Genomic DNA, 19,023 nt, shown 5'->3' with positions numbered 1-19,023 from the left:
CCCATAGACACTGATCTAGGGTCTGGTTTTACGTTCCTCCCTCCTAATGGTTCAGGTTAAGATATGGGGAAGGGTAATCTGATCCTAGATCTGTAACATGTGGGCAACTTCTACCATCAGCTGTACCTACAGGGAACATGATGACAAAGTAAAGCTGTGGAGAGGAATGGAAGGATGTTAACATTCACCAACAGACCAGACCACAAACAACAACAAATGGAATTAGATTATTACCTTAAAAAAAAACACTAACACACAAAGCAAGACTATTTCAGGGCAGGTTTCAGTGTACCCAGCCTGTGAGATGGATATTTGCTAAACTTGGAGTAATTCAATTTTCTCCACTGGCAGAAAAGTGAAAACCCCCAAGGACATTCACTGCATGGGAGTTTATTTCAGCAACACTGGAGCGTTTATTCACATAAGATGATTGAACACACTACTCCATGACAAATATTATCTTTAAAGTGATATGTTGTGGCGTTTCAAGTTTCCATGCCTTTAACGCAGTAGCAAGACAACAGACAAACACACACAGACAGAAGACAACAGAACAGAGACACTTATTGTCAACAACAATGACGCCATAACGTTCCCAGTAAAACGGTCCTGTTACCTACAATGAGGTGAATGAGAATAAGGTAGAGATTATGCCATGAAAAAGACTAAGAAGTACAAGCTACTATATGGGAGCCAACTGTTACATCTGGAGTAGCTTTTGGATCCCTACAGAGGACTTGCTAGATTTATGAAAGGGCTGAATAGGTTAAAGCTATGTGATAGTATTCGAACCTGGTCATAGACAGACATCATAGATGGAGGTGACAGAGGTCAAAGGTCAAAAGTTTTCGACTGACCTTGAGGGAGGATCCTCTGGGACTGAAGCATTTGAAGGGTTTGGCCTCTGCGTCGACAGTCTCCAACCCCATCTGCTGTCTCTTCTCGGCCGCCTCCGCCCTTCTCCTTTCTATCTCTTCCTTCATCCTCCTCTTTTCCTCCTGAGAGATGTGGAACACAGCAGAACTCTCAGTTATCAAGCGGTCACACACGCATGCACGCACGACCAAGAATGTACGCAGGCAAACAATAACTAAGCACAGGTATACTCCTCTAAGTTGAACGAAAAGAAGAAACTGCTTCTTTACAGTTTATTGTATTGTATTACAGTCTGTATATTGATGTCCACCTATATCCAGGCTTCTATTTGATGTCCACCTATATCCAGGCTTCTATTTGATGTCCACCTATATCCAGGCTTCACCTACCCTGACACAAAACAGCCTCTTATGCACCACAACATGAGACGACCCCATGTTCAAAGCCAAGCACAGCACAGAGACCTGTCGGGAAATGACAGACTTCGTGTCTGAAACGGCATCCTATTCCCTATATAGTGCACAACGTTTGACCAGAGCCGTAGCCCTGATCAAAATGAGTCCACTTTATACGGTGCCATTTGAGATGGAACCAGAAAAACCTGTCTGCATAAGACAAACTAGGTGATTGCGCGGTGTCAAGTGCAAGTATGTACATGCAAATTATGGACTGACTATCATAGCGTAGATATGTTAAGGTGAGGTCATATAGCAGGGGACGAAGAATGATGGCCTATAAAGGAATTATTATTGGGATTCAAATAGGAGTGCGCCGATAAGGATGCAGTATATAGTAAGATCATGTCATGGTGAAGCAGGCAGGAATATGACATATAGCTGTTATCTTCAACAGATGTTATGACTAAATCAAGTGTACAGTCTTGAGATGAGGAGAGGAAGGGAGGGAGAGAGAGGAAAGGAGAGAGAGAGTGCAGAAGAGTGAAGGAGAGAGGCAGAGCGCGAGAGAGAGAACCCCTACCTCCTCTCTGTCCTTCTTCTCGGCCTCCTCCTGTTTCTTCTGTCTCTCCTCCTCTTCTATGATCTTCCTCCTCTCCTCCCTCTTCTTCTTCAGCTCCTCCAGCTCCTGCTCAGCCTCCTGCTGCTTCCGTCTCATCCTCTCGAACTCCTCGCTCTCCGCATCGTCACGGCGGCGCTTCAGCTCCTCCAGCTTAAGCTCCGCCTCCAGGGGCGCCGTGTCGTCCTGCTCCTCCGCCCCCGCCGCCGGGGAGCGCACGCTGCCGCGGCTATGGGACACGCACAGGAAGACAGGTTAATGTCGTCACACGGGTAGAAAGACAGCCACACACACAAGCCTACAAATGCACAGGTACACAGACACACTAAGACTCAGCCGGGCGCTGTCTAAGGTTTCACTCCAGTGCTTCCCTCCGGGGAGCTAGGATTACATGACCCGTGTCAAATACAGCCGTTCTGCTCTAGAAACCAATCATGCTAAACAACAGTCTGTCTGTGTGCGCTGGGATAAATATGCCTTTCAATTACATGACAGACACCTTGGGCAATACTCTCCCACCTCTCTCCTCCCCCTAGGTTTTGAATCATGACCAATGAATTATAATAATTTTTAAAAAACTTTTATTTAAACTAGGCAAGTCAGTTAAGAACAAATTCTTATTTACAATGACGGCCAACACCGGCCAAACCGGGACGACGCTGGGACGTATGTGCACTGCCCTATGGGACTCCCAATCACGGCCGGTTGTGATACAGCCTGGATTTGAACCAGGGTGTCTGTAGTGACGCCTCTAGCGCTGAGATGCACTGCCTTAGACCGCTGAGCCACTCAGGAGCCCGAATGCTAAGACCACAGAATGCGTATGTGTTTGTATGTGTGTGTATGCATGCACGTGTTGCGTGTAGCATTATACCATTAGCGCACATAAGTCTCTGGGTCCTACCTCAGGGTCCTTTCTGTTTTTTTGTGTTTTTGAGGAGTCTCCTCGTGCAGACCTCCATTCTGCTTTTCATTCACCTGCAGGCACAGAACACAAGCTGAGCACACTGAACTCTGGGAATGAAGGAATGCTTGTGTCTGTGCGTGGGTGCTTCTATGTGACATCACACCATCCAAACCAGACCAGTGACTCCACTCTGTGACCCTGGCTTCGTCCAAAATGACACCCTATTCCCCACTGGACTACTTTTGGCACAAGTCTTCAAAGTAGTGCACTATAAAAGGGAATAGGGTGCCATTTGGGACACACACCTGAAAGCAAAACAGGGGGGTGCGGAAAGTGAGTAGACATGAAAACAGATGCAAAACACAGGTTTCACACACAACCTCTTCCCCACAGAGGCAAACATGCAGCTGAACACACAGTGACCGTATTGTGACCACTCCGTGGATGGCATGGCATTGAACCACCTTAAAGATAACCACATGACCGTGACCTCAACCACACCTTATGAGATGTAGCTCTATTACCGTGGATGCAAAACCACACTGTGACCCACACTTAGCGTCTGGAGAACTTCAAATGTCTGGGAAATATTCATTCAGGCTACACCGCTACTCTTCCTCATTGACAAAGACACTATGCGTTGTCTTTAGAGTTATTATACACAACGATTTCGAAGAATTATTTCGGAGACATTTGAGTTATCCAGAGATGTTCATGCTCCCATTTCACACCTCTCTGTTAAAGTCTTACCACATCCAAGCCGTTTTGGATGGTTGACATCCGACAGTCTTCCTCAGTCTCATTGTTCAGGGTCACTGTTGTGCCCTCTACCTCTAACTGATCTGGTTCCTCTACCTCTTCCTCTACCTTATCACTTAATGCAGCATTTTCTTCAACCTCTGCCTCTGATTCCTCAACCTCATTTAAAACCACTGCTTGCTCTTCTGTATCTTCCTGTGAGAAGGAATGGAAGTGTCATGTTTTATCAAAATCAGATAAATAATCAGCAAACTCCAGCCACCATTCCAATCAATATATCCATGATCATACCTCGTTTCTAGTGTTTACGTCAATAGATTCCTATGGATAAATAAGGTACATTTTATGAATGAAAACACGCCGAAGGAAAATAAAATGAAAATGGACAGAAATGTCCATAAAAGAAGAATAGACTGACCTGTTCTCTCATATAGGATCGTCTCGGTTTCTCCTCCTCCACCACCTCTTCATCCGCTTCTTCCTCTCCCTGCTCAGCCTCTTCCTCCTCCGGAGCAGCCTCCACCTCCTCCTCCTTTCGGCAGTTCCGCTCTTCCACCTCTTCTTCGTTGTCCTGGTAACAGCCCCTGCGACCGACGGACCTCTCCTCCACAGTATTCTCCCCTCTGCCGTGGTTACCGTCACTGCCGGGGTTCTGATCCTTCTCTCGCTCCAGAGCTTCCATCAATCTTTTCTGCCTGCGCTCCTCTCGTTTGGCCATGCGCTCCAGCAGGGCCTGCTCATCATCGTCTCCTCCACCCGAGGAGGTCATAGAGGAGGAGGACACAGACACCGTCTCTGTCACACTGCGAGAGAGAGAGATACATACCACAGTCAATTACACAGGGGGACAAAAAACAGTTAACCACTGAATTCGCTATGTGGTCACTGCTTCTGAAGTTAAACTACCACCACTCTGCTGGACATTCCCCAATATCTGGACACCACGAATATGGACATCAACAACAGGGGAAATAGCTCCATTTCCCAGTTCAGACGTCTAATCAGTTTACCTCACCAAGTCTTCTGGCTTCCTAGCTTGAGGTTGTTCTTTTATCCACAGGTTAGGTCCAACAGCGTAACTTAGGCCGACACGAAAGTTCATGGCTTCTTTTCTCTCCCAGAAACGTATCCAGTCCACATTGCACTAGCGACTAGCGACCTCCTTTTGCCCAGCCTCAGAGCAAGCTGACAGGGCATCCATACATTACCGTTCGTGGGTCTGCATCCAACCCTCCAACCACCTCGCACATACCGACAGAGTTGAATACAGGCTGACGACACCGCTTGGCAAATGTTAGCACAGAACCAAACACAATCAACAATGGGTCGGGTTACGTCCGATCACAGGTCGAGACAATCCCGGACTTGTTCAATAGCCACAGGATATGGCTGTGACCTCACAGAGAGAAACCATTCTCCACTACAACAGTGCTTCTGTACTGGTGGATGTCAGAGCAGCCCACTACTTCCAGTGTCAACTGCTGTACTGACCTCAACTGGACATGGTATGGGGGCGGACAGTAGGGTGAGCTATTTATGACTGATTGGTAGACAAAAGAAGAGGGTCTCTGTTTAAATGATGTAAGTCTATGTCTGCGATACTCTACTGTAAGACTTGTGCTTCTTCAACACTTTAGAAAGGGTACTGGCCTACAGTACGATAGGGACCCACAGTGCACCTATTCCATTGAGAGAGTATACCATAAAAAAGAACAGAAGAGGATAGGAAAGGAAAGGGTAGGACAGCAGACAGGAAACCTGGAGCTTCCGTGGACTTCCTCCAGGGAGGAGGAAGCTGCATTCTAACAGTGGACAAGATCAGGGTTACACACCAAGGTTGTTATTTTGCTTTTAGATTTAAGATTTTTATTTGAAATTCAGTTTAGTTGTTTTAGTAAGTTTTCAGATCCACTTTACTAGTTTTTATTTAGTTCAAGTTTGATAAAAAAAAAAAAAACTTGCAGTTTTAGTTTAAGGGACAGAAAGAAGCCTATTTGTGGGAGGCTAGGGGCCATTTATGTGTTAATCGTGTGTTTTTTGGGATGTCAGTTCTTGCCACTGTGTTGCAATAATGCATAAGGTGATGGGTCAGGTCATAGGTTACATTTAAAGGTAGACTCAGCGAGATGATGTAGACGCACAAAGTAAACAGTAGTAGTGGGTCAATTTCCGCAACAACCGGGAATGTTGAAGTGCAAGATTCTGGTACGGTAGCTACCTCGCTGAAGCAGCGTGAAGCGTACCCATGCACATGTGCATATACAGTGCTAGAAGCACTAGTACAGACCCGGGTTCACTGTGGCCGGGTGTCCCATAGGACGGCACACAATTGGCCCAGCGTCATCCGGGTTAGGGGAGGGTTTGGCCGACGGGGCTTTACTTGGCTCATCGCTCTCTAGCGACTCCTTGTGGAGGGCCGGGTGCCTGTTGAACGGTGTTTCCTCCGACACATTGGTGTGCCTGGCTCCCGGGTGAAGCTGGCGGGTGTTAAGGAGCGCGGTTAGGCGGGTCATGTTTCGTAGGACGCACAAGTCCACCTTCGCCTCTCCCGAGCCCATTGGGGAGGTGCAGCGATGAGAAAAGATTGAAAACTGGGGAGAAAAAGTGGGCTAAAATCCAAAATACATAAATAAACAGTTCAACTTGCGCCTACATGTTGACTGCATGTGATCAAAGGTCATGATGTCTCTGCAGTTGCTCCTCAACGACTTCATCCTGCAGCCATCGTCTGCATTGTTGGAGGCTCTATTGTCAACCAATCACTAGGGTGTTTTTGTTTGACCCACACAAACATGACTGAAATGGGAACCAATTTGCCGTGATTTATGTACAGTGGATATATACAAATACACGTGATATTTGAGGGTCTCTCTCTATTATTGACTGTACTACGTGTACACACGTTATATTATATTAGGATTTTATTCGTTTGGTGTGTGATATTGGGGTTAGGTACATGTTTATTTCGGCATTGTAAAGAAAGCCTTATATAAACAATGGCAAAACTGCCATGTTGATCTGAGCCTTGCTGTTAGAAAACCAGATTAGTGTCCGACTTTCGGCTGTCACAGATGCACCTCCCCCGACTTCCCTCCTCGACTTTCATCTACTGTCGCTTTAGCCTTACCAGTCAAACGCGCCAAATATCTGCTGTGCCACTCTTGGCAAAGTCATCTTGCCTGACAAAAAACTAAAACGGAACCTTTGATTTGATTCAGTTTGGAGTCAAAGATAATCGTTTCCGTTATTCAGAATAGTTTTTCAAACAGATTTGTTAATTATTTTATTTCAGTTTACTAAATTGTTTTTTTTTGATGATTCGTTTTCATTTCAGTTTACTATAACAACCTTGTTACACACACAACCATTATTATAGGGGCAACTGGGTTCAAACCACAATCTCCTACGCACCGCAATACCGTTAGCCCCTGAGCTAAAGCCTAGACATTATGTTTGGGAGCTAACACAAGTCTTCAGGTCTTACCTATGACTGTTGGTCATCACCACGCTGTCACTGGGCTCCTCGCCTCCCATCCCTCTCATCCTCTCCTGACGCGCCCTGCGTCTACGCTCCCTTGCAGCCTCCTCCTCATCCTCATTACTACCCTGAAAGGCCAATCTGAGGCAGGGAGAAAGAGAGAGGAGAGAGAGTCAAGTAAGTCATTGTTCTCCAGATAATTCTCCAGGTATTTACAGTGCAATACAAAAGACTCACGGTGTCTTTTACTTGACTCACTGTACTCACATTCTACCCTGTTCTGCTCTGCTCTGCTGAGCTCAGGCCACTGGTGCTGCTGCTGAGGTTTCACTTTTCACAGCCTGATGAAAACAGTGTCTCGAGATGTGGCTTGGCCAGCGATGAGAGGACCCCGACTAACATGGCTGCTGGCCTACGCCTGCCTCAGCCCAGGCTCAGCCCAGTGGAGGGGAGGAGTGGTGGGGAGCCTTAGTGTGTGAAGGGCCATAGTGTGTATAGTGTCTGTGTGTGTGTGTATAGTGTGTGCATGTGTGTACAGTACGTGAGTGTGTTTTGCCTGTACTGTGCTGGCCAGCCGAGAACTCTACTAAGGCCAGATCACTGATCTCAACACCCTGCAGTTTGACAGCATGACAGGAAAGTCTCTAGCCCACAGAGAGGTACCCAGTCCATTCTATGTAGATTAATCTTCAATTTCATGAAACATTGGGAAAGCCTCTCCCCTAAAGGACTGAACCCACTTCTTATCTTCCCCGCCTATGTTTTGTTTGTGAGAAGAGCTCCATTCTGTCTGCCTCAGTGTGATCTTCAAAGTCAGTGTCAGGCATCGGCTAAGCTAAGCAAACATCATATGGCCGTTTGGCAGTGCGTATTGCATGTTACTGAAGCATGTGCAGTTAACATGTTAAGCAGAGTGGTTTTATGGGAGACTTTACAGCTTGCGAACAGCAGTCTCTCCTGCTGGGTAAACGGACTGAGGAATGTTGTTATAATTGAACACAGAACTCTGCTCACGCCCAAGCTAAACCAGGGGGGACAGTGACATCATGATACTGTATTCCCTCTCTCTCCATCGCTCATATATATACACATATACATACACATACATACATACACATACACACAGGGTGTTTCTCAATATGCATACTACTATGTTCCGAGTTCGTTCTCCTTAGTACGTTTTTGTGAGGAAAACCAACGATGACGTAATTTTGAGAAGCACTGTGCACTCCCCTAATATTGCATTACCTTTGACCAATACAGACAAAACAAGAGATCATTTGTCAAGATAATCCATCCACCTGACAGGTGTGGCATATCAAGAAGCTGATTAAATAGCATGATCATTACACAGGTACCACTTGTGCTGGGGACAATAAAAGGCCACTCTCAGTTTTGTCACACAACACAATCTGTAATAAAGGCCCTTTGTGGGGAAACAGTCATTCTGATTGGCTGGTCCTGGTTCCACAGTGGGTGGTTGAGTCACTCTTTGCTACTTTGTTTTACAAACTGCACTTGGGGATATAGCCAGTCATCTATGTGCAAATGTTAAGGATGAAGAGCAATATAGACTGTTAGAATAGAGATTCTATGGGATTGTAACTGTGTATTGCAGAGAGGTGCATACCTTTAGCATACACACACCCCCTCTCACCCTGGCACTCAAACTTACATACACTCCCATGCACTGTAAGTGAGGGGGACCGAAGGAGAGAAAGAGTGTGGGTGTTACTCCAAAATGATAAAAATCATTTTCTCTCACTTCAGTTTATAACCCAAATCCGCCATTGTTTTCAAGAAATGTGTCTTTGTTTCTTAGGTGGTGGCGTCATCTCACATCAACAATCCTGGGAATATTCCAGCTGAAGCTCGCATCCACACATGCTGCAAAACGTGTACAAACAAAGTACGCATCTGAGAACTGCCCTCCGTGCTCATACTCCGACTGCTCCAATTAGCAGACTTGGAGCACGGTAGTATGTATATTGAGAAACACACACACACACACTCTCTTTCACTAGAAGCTCTATTCGAAAGATCTATATTGCTCGTCATCCTTAACATTATGCACATAGATGACCGGCTATATTACCAAGTGCAGTTTGTAGAAAACAGAGTAGCAAAGACTGACTCAACCTCTGGAGAGTAGCATAGTCCCAGAAACAGCCTAAATGTCATGGGAAACTGAGACAACAGCGTCTAAAAATGGATCGGACCAGTCCTTAGTGGCACAGTGCAGTTAGAGTCACAGTATCTCCGGGTTGACGATGCTTTATGAAAGTCCAACAATCTCTTAACAGCTTAGTTAGCATTCTTGTCAATCAAAACGCTTGGCGCTCTTGGCTCTAGACTGTTGCACCAATGAAGGCCCCAATGCAATATCCTCATTCCTTATAGACCACCTACCACTTCAGTGCGGCCTCTCCTCCCATCAGAGAGAGAATATAGGGAGAGGTCTTATCCTATGCTCAAGATAATACATCTTCCTATACAGTAGGAGCCTGAGAGTCCAGCCACAGCAATCACATTCAGGTAGGTCTCTCTCTCCCTCGAGCCATTATTAAGGGTGGCCTTACTCATGGAGTGCTTACAGTTAATAAAGTGCATTGCAAACTTTGGCTAGCCAGCTTCCCTTGCAATGACATGTATAACTTATGTCGGCCATTACATGAACATGTTGTCCTTGTGGGTTAAATTGTGAAGGATGAAGGTAATCATTTTATTGCAAATGTGTGAAATTTTTGTTTTGAATCCTAACCGAATTTGTTGCCATTGTCCGTTTTTACAGTGTGTACAATAAAGTTGATTTAAGCCTAATGTTGCATTCAGTTCCTGACTACTTGAGTAAGTACAACATGTCCAGTCACACTAGGTCCAGTCACCAAACACATTAGGGGAAAATATTTCCAAATATTTTCTTTACGGCAAAATATCTCAGCAATGTCCGTGAAAACAACTTTGGAAAGCCCATGAGAAAACACTTCTTCACCTCTACTGGACTAAAACGGAGAGGGTGAGATAGAGAGAGACAGAGAGAGAGCGCATAGGGAAGGGAGGGGGGTGTGATTTACTGCCAGAACGGCTGGCCCATTCCCACGCTTCGCCCTGTCCTTCACTTTCTCCTCTAGGCCCAGAGAGAGAGCAACAACGTAGCCCCCATCCAGAAGTCTACAGACATTCTAGAGGCCTCTATCTTGTTATCAGTGCTCCATAGACCTACATACCATTTAACTTGCTCATCACCCACCTCTATAGCTGCTGCCCCTATTTCTGAGCACCCGAGTAAGGACAAGTACAGTGCTTCCCATGGTGAGATTCCCGCTTGGAGCGTGGGTTACTTTTGAGTTACAGCTTGACATTATGGGTCATGTCTAGACATATTTGTTTGGTTTATATACATTGTGGGGCAAAAGAAGCCCCCCCCCCCCCCCCGGAACCAGACTGCTCCAACTGTACTGTAGTCCACCCCAAACATTCAGAGCTGGGCAGACGCCCTAACAGATAGACACAAGCAGGCCCAGTGAGAGTTTATGGTGCAGGCCGCCGGTTGGGGAGGGCATGTTTGGAACGGTCCATTCACTGAGGATGGGTGTTATTTCCTGGCCTCTTCCTGGCCTCCCTGGAGATCTGGCCTGCACACAGATGTGGAGGAGATGGGGGAGAAAATGGTAGCTTCGCTTCTCAAAGGGCAGCAGACTGACAAACACTGGCCTGCACAGAACTGTTTTGCATGTTGCCTAGGCTATGAAATATGACATAAATGAAGTAAACTGCATTGGGCTCAGTCACCAGGAAAAAAGAAACGCGTGTGACATGACAGAACACAGGACAGGGTTATAAGGTTTGGGAACATTCCAACAGAATGTCATTTTTTTAAAAAGGGGACAAATAAAAACTGCACTCAAAACATTCCAGTGTGTGTACGTGTGTGTCTGCATTACATTGTCATAGCAAAGCCCTGGTCAGTCACAGAGGGCAGAGGACAGTATGTGAAGTCCACTGTGTCGGCCACCAACCAGACAGCTTGAGATCCCAGCTATATCGCTGTATGTCATTTGTCACAGAGCGCAATACAAAAAAGACCCAGTCAGGCAACCCCTGGGGCCACAGTGACCAGAAACACAAACACTGGTTTCTATACCACATTCTTTAGGGGAGCAGTGTGGATGCCTTTACATTCATTTGATTGATTAAGAACTGCAGAACTACACAGTAGATGGTGAAGCGGAGTCCACCTTGGCCTGGTAATCTCTGGCCTGCTGGTGATTAGGGATGGAGCTTCACCTCTCCGTCAACAAGACAGATTGTTCTGGTCCGGACTGGATCTGACACAATGCAGAGCCACACACACACACACACACACACACACACACACACAAATCTTGGCTCACTGGGCTAAAGGAGGCGAATGGAGCTCGTCAAGCCTTCCCCACCTGATGACGGTCCAATCTGGCTGAACCCCTACAGGACTTTCAGACCTCCAGATTGCATGTGCACGGGCTATACAGTAACCCAAGCATGCATGCATACCAGTGGAGGCTGCTGAGGGGAGGACGGCTCATAATAAATGGCTGGAACGGATGGAATGGCATCAAACACCTGGAGACCCTGTGTTGGGATACCATTCTACGCCAGCCATTACCATTACCATAACTTACTACTCTTACTCTCTCATACAGTCTGTATTTTCTACCAAATGCCATATAATATAAACACTGTGGGATAATATAGATCATATAAAACACGGGTTTTATGACCCGTTGTGAAATATAACGACTGCATTAAGTTATCGTTTAATCAACTGAGCTGGAGCAATGAGGCGTAGGCACATGCCTAAAGGTACAACAATAGATGCCAACATTGCTACAGAGGTTTACATTTGTTGTACAACATAACCACACATCACAATTAAATGTATGAGAGGATTATATTCACTGATTGAGTTGACTGGGAAGAAGTATTTTCTGTTTCTAGCCACATTACAGTATTTACAAATCAGGAGGACAGTGTCATAGATAAAGTTTTTCTTTTCTTTTTTAAACACACAAGAAAATGCTAGGTTAAATAGTGGACAGAACACACATTGGGTTATTTTTTGCCCAGCCAGTTGGGTTTACGAACTAGGTCAGATCAGAAGACTGGTGTGGCTTAGTAGGGGCGTGGCTTTCTAGATAGTTCTGTTTGGCCACCCGTGAAAGTAAATGTCATTCCGGTTAATCTGTTCTGTTCTATTGGCAACACATTTTAAGGGTGAGCACTGACATTTTTGTATCTTGCCAAGCATACACTAACATAGTGTCATATCCAAGGCCTTACAGACTTGTTCAGTAGCTCTGGTCTGCAGAGAACTCTTCTCATATCTTCAGTAAATGTCACTGCCATATTGCTCAGTAAGGGATTGGACATCCAGAGATTTACATTTGCATATCCTATTGCCCATGATGCATTTTCATGTTTTATGATGTGTGTGGCCAGGCTAAATGACTGTTTGTAAGTATAATCGGGATAAGGGATGAAGCTACCCAGACAGGCTGGGCAAACTAAGCTCCTGGAGTTAAGTAGCCTACTGCAGGGTTCTCCAACCCTGTTCCTGGAGAGTAGGTTTTCACTCCAACCCCAGTTGTAACCAACCTGATTCAGCTTTTCAACCAGCTAATTATTAGAATCAGGTGTGCTAGATGAGGGATGGAGTGAAAACCTACAGGACGATAGCTCACCAGGAACAGGGCAGGACAGCCCCGGTCTCCTGTACCCTTGCTCTGAAAAAAAGGAGACATGGTTGAGGTGATCCATTTGAGATGAGCTCAATTGAAATGTCTGGGCTTGTTACAGTATGTATTACAGTAAGTCATTTGACTTGAGGATGCACAGAGGCCTTTTATATGAGTTCAACAGTACATTCTACCAGTGACGTGATGAGAGACGAAGCAGAACTTATTGAGTCAGAGAGAGAGAGAGAGAGAGAGAGAGAACACAACACAGGTCATCAGATCAGTAGTAGATTACTGCCTGCATGAGGAGGAGAGGAAGCCAATATTTGCTGAGTGATGTTTTTAAAGCCCTGAGGAGAGTCCAAACTATTTAAGGGTTGGCTCTCTGGTTCCAACTTGGCATGGAGATCACAGGGACCTGTAACAACCTGAGCCCAGCTCAAAGCCCTTTAACTGACTTCAACTGGGCTCTGAAGAGCACTGAGGTCATATGATCACAGCACTCGCTGTGTCATCAACACCCCCTCTGGACAACACGTGTACCTGTAACTCCCTCTGGCTGCACACTTACCGTTACGACGTCATGTTCAGAGTGGTATGTTTAAGCAATAAGGCCCAAGGAGGTGTGGTATATGGCTAATATACCACAGCTTATTGCTGTTCTTATGCACGACGCAACGCGGAGTGCCTGGACACAGCCCTTAGCCGTGGTATATTGGCCATATATCTCAAACACCCGAGGTGCCTTATTGCTATTATAAATTGGTTACCAACGTAATTAGAACAGTAAAAATAAAATGTTTTGTCATACCCATAGTATACAGTCTGATATACCATGGCTGTCCGCCAATCAGCAATCAGGGATCGAACCACCCAGTTTATACTGATAAACTCCAATGAGATAAGACAACAATATCGTAGATATGTAAGTGTGTGTGTGTAGTTGTTGATGGACATGGAAGAGGTTTGAGGTCCAGAGGAGGATGAGTAGGAAGAAGGGATGTAGGAGGAGAGGGAAGAAGAGCGGGGGTAGAGGATGGAGACACGACGGAGGAGCAGGAGGAAGACGAAGGGGAGGAAAAGTAACAAGAGGAGACGGGAAGAAGAGGAAGACGAGGAGGCCAGTCTTACCGCTCAGCCTCCAGGCGCATCTCCTCCCTCTTCTGCCTCCTGAGCTCTCGGCGCCGCTCAAAGTCATCATCCATGGTTACGCCCTGCAGGACGACATCATCATCAACAACATTGTAGTTTACATAGCAGACCACCATAGTCCCTGTGCCCAAGAACACTAAGGTAACCTGCCTAAATGACTACCGACCCGTAGCACTCACGTCCGTAGCCATGAAGTGCTTTGAAAGGCTGGTCATGGCTCACATCAACACCATTATCCCAGAAACCCTAGACCCACTCCAATTTGCATACCGCTCAAACAGATCCACAGATGATGCAATCTCTATTGCACTCCACACTGCCCTTTCCCACCTGGACAAATGGAACACCTACGTGAGAATGCTGTTCATTGACAGCTCAGCGTTCAACACCATAGTGCCCTCAAAGCTCATCACTAAGCTAAGGATCCTGGGACTAAACACATCCCTCTGCAACTGGATCCTGGACTTCCTGACGGGCCGCCCCCAGGTGGTGAGGGTAGGTAGCAACACAAAGCTGATCCTCGACACTGGAGCCCCTCAGGGGTGCATGCTTAGTCCCCTCCTGTACTCACTGTTCACCCACGACTGCATGGCTAGGCATGACTACAACACCATCATTAAGTTTGCAAACGACACAACAGTGGTAGGCCTGATCACCGACTATGACAAGACAGCCTATAGGGATGAGGTCAGAGACCTGACCGTGTGTTGCCAGAATAACAACCACTCCCTCAACGTAATCAAGACAAAGGAGATGATTGTGGACTACAGGAAAGGAGGACCGAGCACACCCACATTCTCATCGACGGGGCTTTATTGGAGCAGGTTGAGAGCTTCAAGTTCCTTGGTGTCCACATCACCAAACTAGAATGGTCCAAACACTTCAAGACAGTCATGAAGAGGGCACGACAAAACCTATTCCCCTTCAGGAGACTGAAAAGATTTGGCATGGGTCCTCTTAGCCACAAAAAGTTATACAGCAACACCATTGAGAGCACCCGACTGGTTGCATCACTGCCTGGTACGGCAATTCCTCGGCCTCCGACAGCAAGGCACTGCATAGGGTAGAATGTACGGCTCCGTACATCACTGGGGCTAAGCTGCCTGCCATCCAGGACCTCTACACCAGGCTGTATCAGAGGAAGGCCCTAAAAATTGTCAAAGACCCCAGCCACCCCAGTCATAGTCTGTTCTCTCTGCTACCGCATGGCCACCGGTACCGTAGCACCAAGTCTAGGACCAAAAGGCTACTCAACAGCTTTTATCCCCAAGCCACGGATAATCAAATGGCTACACAGACCATTTGCATTGTATCCCGCCCTTCGCCAACCCCTCTTTTACGCAGCTGCTACTCTCTATCATCTATGCATAGTCACTTTAACTATACCTACATGTACATATTACCTCAATTAGCCCAACTAACAGGGACCTCCGTACATTGACTCTGTACTGGTACCACCTGTATATACTGTAGCCTCGCTACTGTTATTTCCACTGTCAGTTTACAGTTTAAATTTCTTTACTTATCTATTGTTTACCTAATACCTATTTTTTTTATTAAAAATTGCGCTGTTGGTTAGGGCTTGAAAGTAAGCATTTCACTGTAAGGTTGTTGTTGTCGGCGCACAAATAAACTTTGATTTGCAAGAACATATGAGTTTTTCACCATCCGGTACCTCTGTATCCTATGCTGGGTCATATTCATTAGGGCAAGCAACAGAAACACTAAAATAGGCGTTTCTTATTGGTAGGTAGTCCCTCCCTGTTTCATTCTGTTTTCTTCTGCTTGATGCGTAGTGAATACGACCCGGATGTCTTTCTGCTCTAGACCTCGATACAGGGATATTCACTACCAATACTAGCCGTACAGTACTGTGAAAACATTGATATCTCTCCACGCCAAAACACACAGTCACATTTCACTATAAAAAACAAAACAAAAGGAGAAAGTGAAGGAATGAAGGAGGAGGAGAAAGGAGAAGAAAGTGTGTGAGGAGGAAGAGATGTTAGCGCAGGATGTTAACGCTCTTCACTACAAATACCCTGGGTACGTGACCGGGGAGAGGAGCGGGACCACCCAGAAGATCCTTAGCCTGTCATCATCAACCTACGCTCTTCTCTTACAAGAACACAACTGTACACAACCACAATCTAGCCTACTGCTACAGCTAACAGCAAAGTGCATTGAGTGAAAGGCTACAGTACTCTACCTTAGCAGTTGTGACGATTAGACTTTTAAATGTACTGTATTCCCTCTTAAACCATTCCAGCCTCTCCCACTGCTTTATCCCAGCACGGCTACAACACAAAGAGCTCCTGCTGCTGCACAATCTTTCACCGGCTTCAGCAGTCAACAGCAAAGGCAAACGCCTCTTCCTTTCCACCTTCTACTCCTCCCCTCCCTCCCACTCGCCCTCCCTTCCTCCTTCTCCCGGTTGCTGTCTCTCCCTTCTTTAACTCTACACCCCCCCCCCAACCCACACACACCACCCCTTGCTCTCTCCTTCCCAAATCTCTACAACTTTTCCTGTTTTGTTTAGAGAGCTGTCAGTGGATGGCTAGGATCAGATCCGGGATCAGTTTTAGAGAGGCAGGGTGGGTTCTTCAGGCTTGCTTCCCGAGTTGTGCTGTCGATCATGCTGTAGCCTCCTGCTCTGTGCCCCTCTGCAGCCTCACACAGTGAGAGGACCAAAAAGGGTCTCCAACACCCACACGCGCGTGTACAGGAAACACAAGGACAGGGGAGGTGTGCTTTAAACAAAACCCATCACTCGAAGGGCTAGTCCCTCTGTCCCTTTCTTTCCCTCCCTCCCTCTCTTTCTCTCTCTTTCTCCCTCCTCCCACAGACCCCACCTCCTTCTCATTTCAACTAGAGGACTATCAGAGTCAAACTGCGATGCCCGTGTGATTCGGGCCAGATTATTTCCAACACGGCAATACTTTGCTCTCCTTGTTTAGATACACTTACGCCATTTGCAGGAGGAAGAAAATTGGCACGTGGATTTCGGCAATTCGCACAACTGTAATTAGACAAAATGAGAGCAATACCAAAAACACTAAAGCCCTCACCAGCGTTAGTTTAATCACATACTTCCTGAAAGCAGCACTGGGGCTGAGAGCACACTATTAGTATGACTATGATTTGGGGAATATTTAAGTATGACGATTTAGGCATAGATCATCATTTGATATTATATTCAACAGGATTTGGAGTTTGCCTGTGAGGGTGCAGAGCATTCCAGAGTATAGCCGTCGATAAAATGGAGCGATGTCAGTGTCGCACCGATTCCTCGAGGGGACCACCCATATTCCGTCAAAGCTAACATACACAGAGCAGAAGAATGGAGAGAGAGAAAGGGAGCTTCCTGGAATTACATCTTTCTGACTTTCTCTCTGAGGGTTTCGTACCAGAACCAATTTTAGCCTGCCTCTCCCTGTTCACTGTAAACTATGGTCTCTCTCTCCACTCACTACCACTCTATCAACTGTAAATTAAGGTCTCTCTCTCTCTCTCTCCCTCTGAACTAAGGTCTCTCTCTCTCTCTCTTCCACGCTCACTCTACTCTCTCGCCCACTGTAAACTCTCTCTCTCTCTCTCTCCCTCTGAACTAAGGTCTCTCTCTCTCTCTCTCTTCCACGCTCACTCTACTCTCTTGCCCACTGTAAACTCTCTCTCTCTCTCTCTCTCTCTCTCTCTCTCTCTCTCCCTCTGAACTAAGGTCTCTCTCTCTCTCTCTTCCACGCTCACTCTACTCTCTCGCCCACTGTAAACTCTCTCTCTCGCCCCACTGTAAAACGATTACTTTTTTCTCTCTCGTTCCCTCTCTGTCTGCCAGCTCCAGAGCTACAACGGCAATAATGTAACATTTACCAGTCAAATTAATGCTCTGCCGCAACTCTCTGGCTGACACTACCCAGCGCTTAAGGAACATTATATTAAAAAGCCACGTTGATGTTATCCAGACAACGCCAGCTTTATTTCCCCCTATCATTTTAGGACAGGTTTGTGTTAACACCACCCAAACAATGTGTCCTCTATTCACAAGGAGAGAGCTGGAAGAGAATGTGGCACCATTTCATTCTTAGAGGCATTGCTATGTTAATATGCAGTGAAATGTTGATGTACTGTTTTGCTCCGTGAGTCCATAGAACATAGAGGCCTCTTTTTTTCCCCCATGAGTCATTGCTGTGACACACAGCCGAATAACTTTTGTCTTCACCACTTTTAGCACAAACACATTCACCTCAAGAGTACGCCTCGGAGACTATTTGAGGAATGCAGCATTTTAAAATTCTGATGTGAGCACAACGTCTTGAAAGAAGCTTTAAGTTACTCATTCACATGCCATTTTAAAAACAACTCCAGAAGATTCTTCCAGAGGACGAAGCACTTTAAGTTGTTGAGAAGAAAAAAAAGTTGTCAAGTGTAACGTTAACATTGGCAGGCCTGTCAGCAGATTACTTACACCCCCTGACACTTCTTCGCCTGATAAACAGAACAAAGGAGAGCGAGAGGGGAGAGAGAGTTCTACTGGGACACAACAGCAGCTTTTACTCCATGTTATCCAAAAATTGCCCCGAGTCCAAAACTGATTAAAAGACACAATATTTGGACTGCAGCCGTTCTGGGCGACTTGAGCGTGGGACAAAAATTAACTCCCGAGAAAAAGAGGCAGAACGAAAGAAAGACAGACAGAAAGAACAAATGAAGAAATCATTGAAGCCAACACAAACTTGGTCTACTTAGACTATATTCCAATATATCCATAAACTGCACCAATATGCACAGTTTACTGTAGTGGGGACATGAGAGTAAACATGGTCAAGCTATGGGACTCTGGCTAAGGCTTCTACTTTTGTCATCCCAAGGAATGCTGTTCTTTTCCCTTTAAGAGAAGAAAAGAAGAGGAGGGGATTGTGGGCCGGCTCCCACCCTCCCAGCTCCCTGGCTCTGCCTGTACCTGCAGGTAAAACGCAAGCAGTGTGCACATTGCCATGGTGACCCAGGTGTGAGGGTTGGCCAGGTGTGGTTGGAGGGAGGGAGGGAGCTGGGAGAAATAAAGGTATCCCAGGTATCTGCCATGTCAGTGCTGGGCTGGCACAAGACCCAGGGATTGTGTGGCA

The 19,023-nt window shown here is 46.2% G+C and overlaps 1 protein-coding gene across 17 annotated transcripts in view; it reads right to left on the bottom strand.

Moving 5' to 3' along the window:
- LOC109896765 (non-muscle caldesmon) overlaps nt 1–19,023 on the bottom strand; it is a 55,886-nt gene that overhangs the window by 17,352 nt on the left and 19,511 nt on the right. For 5 of the 17 annotated variants that reach the window (XR_002256145.2, XR_004211001.1, XM_020491099.2 and 2 more), the window contains 8 exons: nt 13,880–13,962; nt 7,041–7,175; nt 3,975–4,359; nt 3,848–3,877; nt 3,548–3,751; nt 2,795–2,868; nt 1,855–2,119; nt 858–998 (listed from right to left, as the gene is read on the bottom strand). Coding sequence is in view for 12 of the 17 variants with exons in the window: in XM_020491099.2 (XP_020346688.1) it covers nt 858–998; nt 1,855–2,119; nt 2,795–2,868; nt 3,548–3,751; nt 3,848–3,877; nt 3,975–4,359; nt 7,041–7,175; nt 13,880–13,953 (1,308 nt within the window). In the remaining 5 variants the exon portion in view is untranslated. Of the gene's footprint in view, nt 1–857; nt 999–1,854; nt 2,120–2,794; nt 2,869–3,547; nt 3,752–3,847; nt 3,878–3,974; nt 4,360–4,566; nt 4,779–7,040; nt 7,176–13,879; nt 13,963–16,109; nt 16,291–19,023 lie in introns of those variants that run through there. The other 12 variants (XR_004211002.1, XR_004211003.1, XM_031831917.1 and 9 more) reach the window with 8 other exon arrangements.

Source organism: Oncorhynchus kisutch, linkage group LG9 (genome assembly GCF_002021735.2).
Source record: "Oncorhynchus kisutch isolate 150728-3 linkage group LG9, Okis_V2, whole genome shotgun sequence".
NCBI classification, from domain to species: domain Eukaryota; kingdom Metazoa; phylum Chordata; class Actinopteri; order Salmoniformes; family Salmonidae; genus Oncorhynchus; species Oncorhynchus kisutch.
Note: the sequence above shows the minus strand (reverse complement) of the source record. Positions and strands in the feature narration are given on the sequence as shown.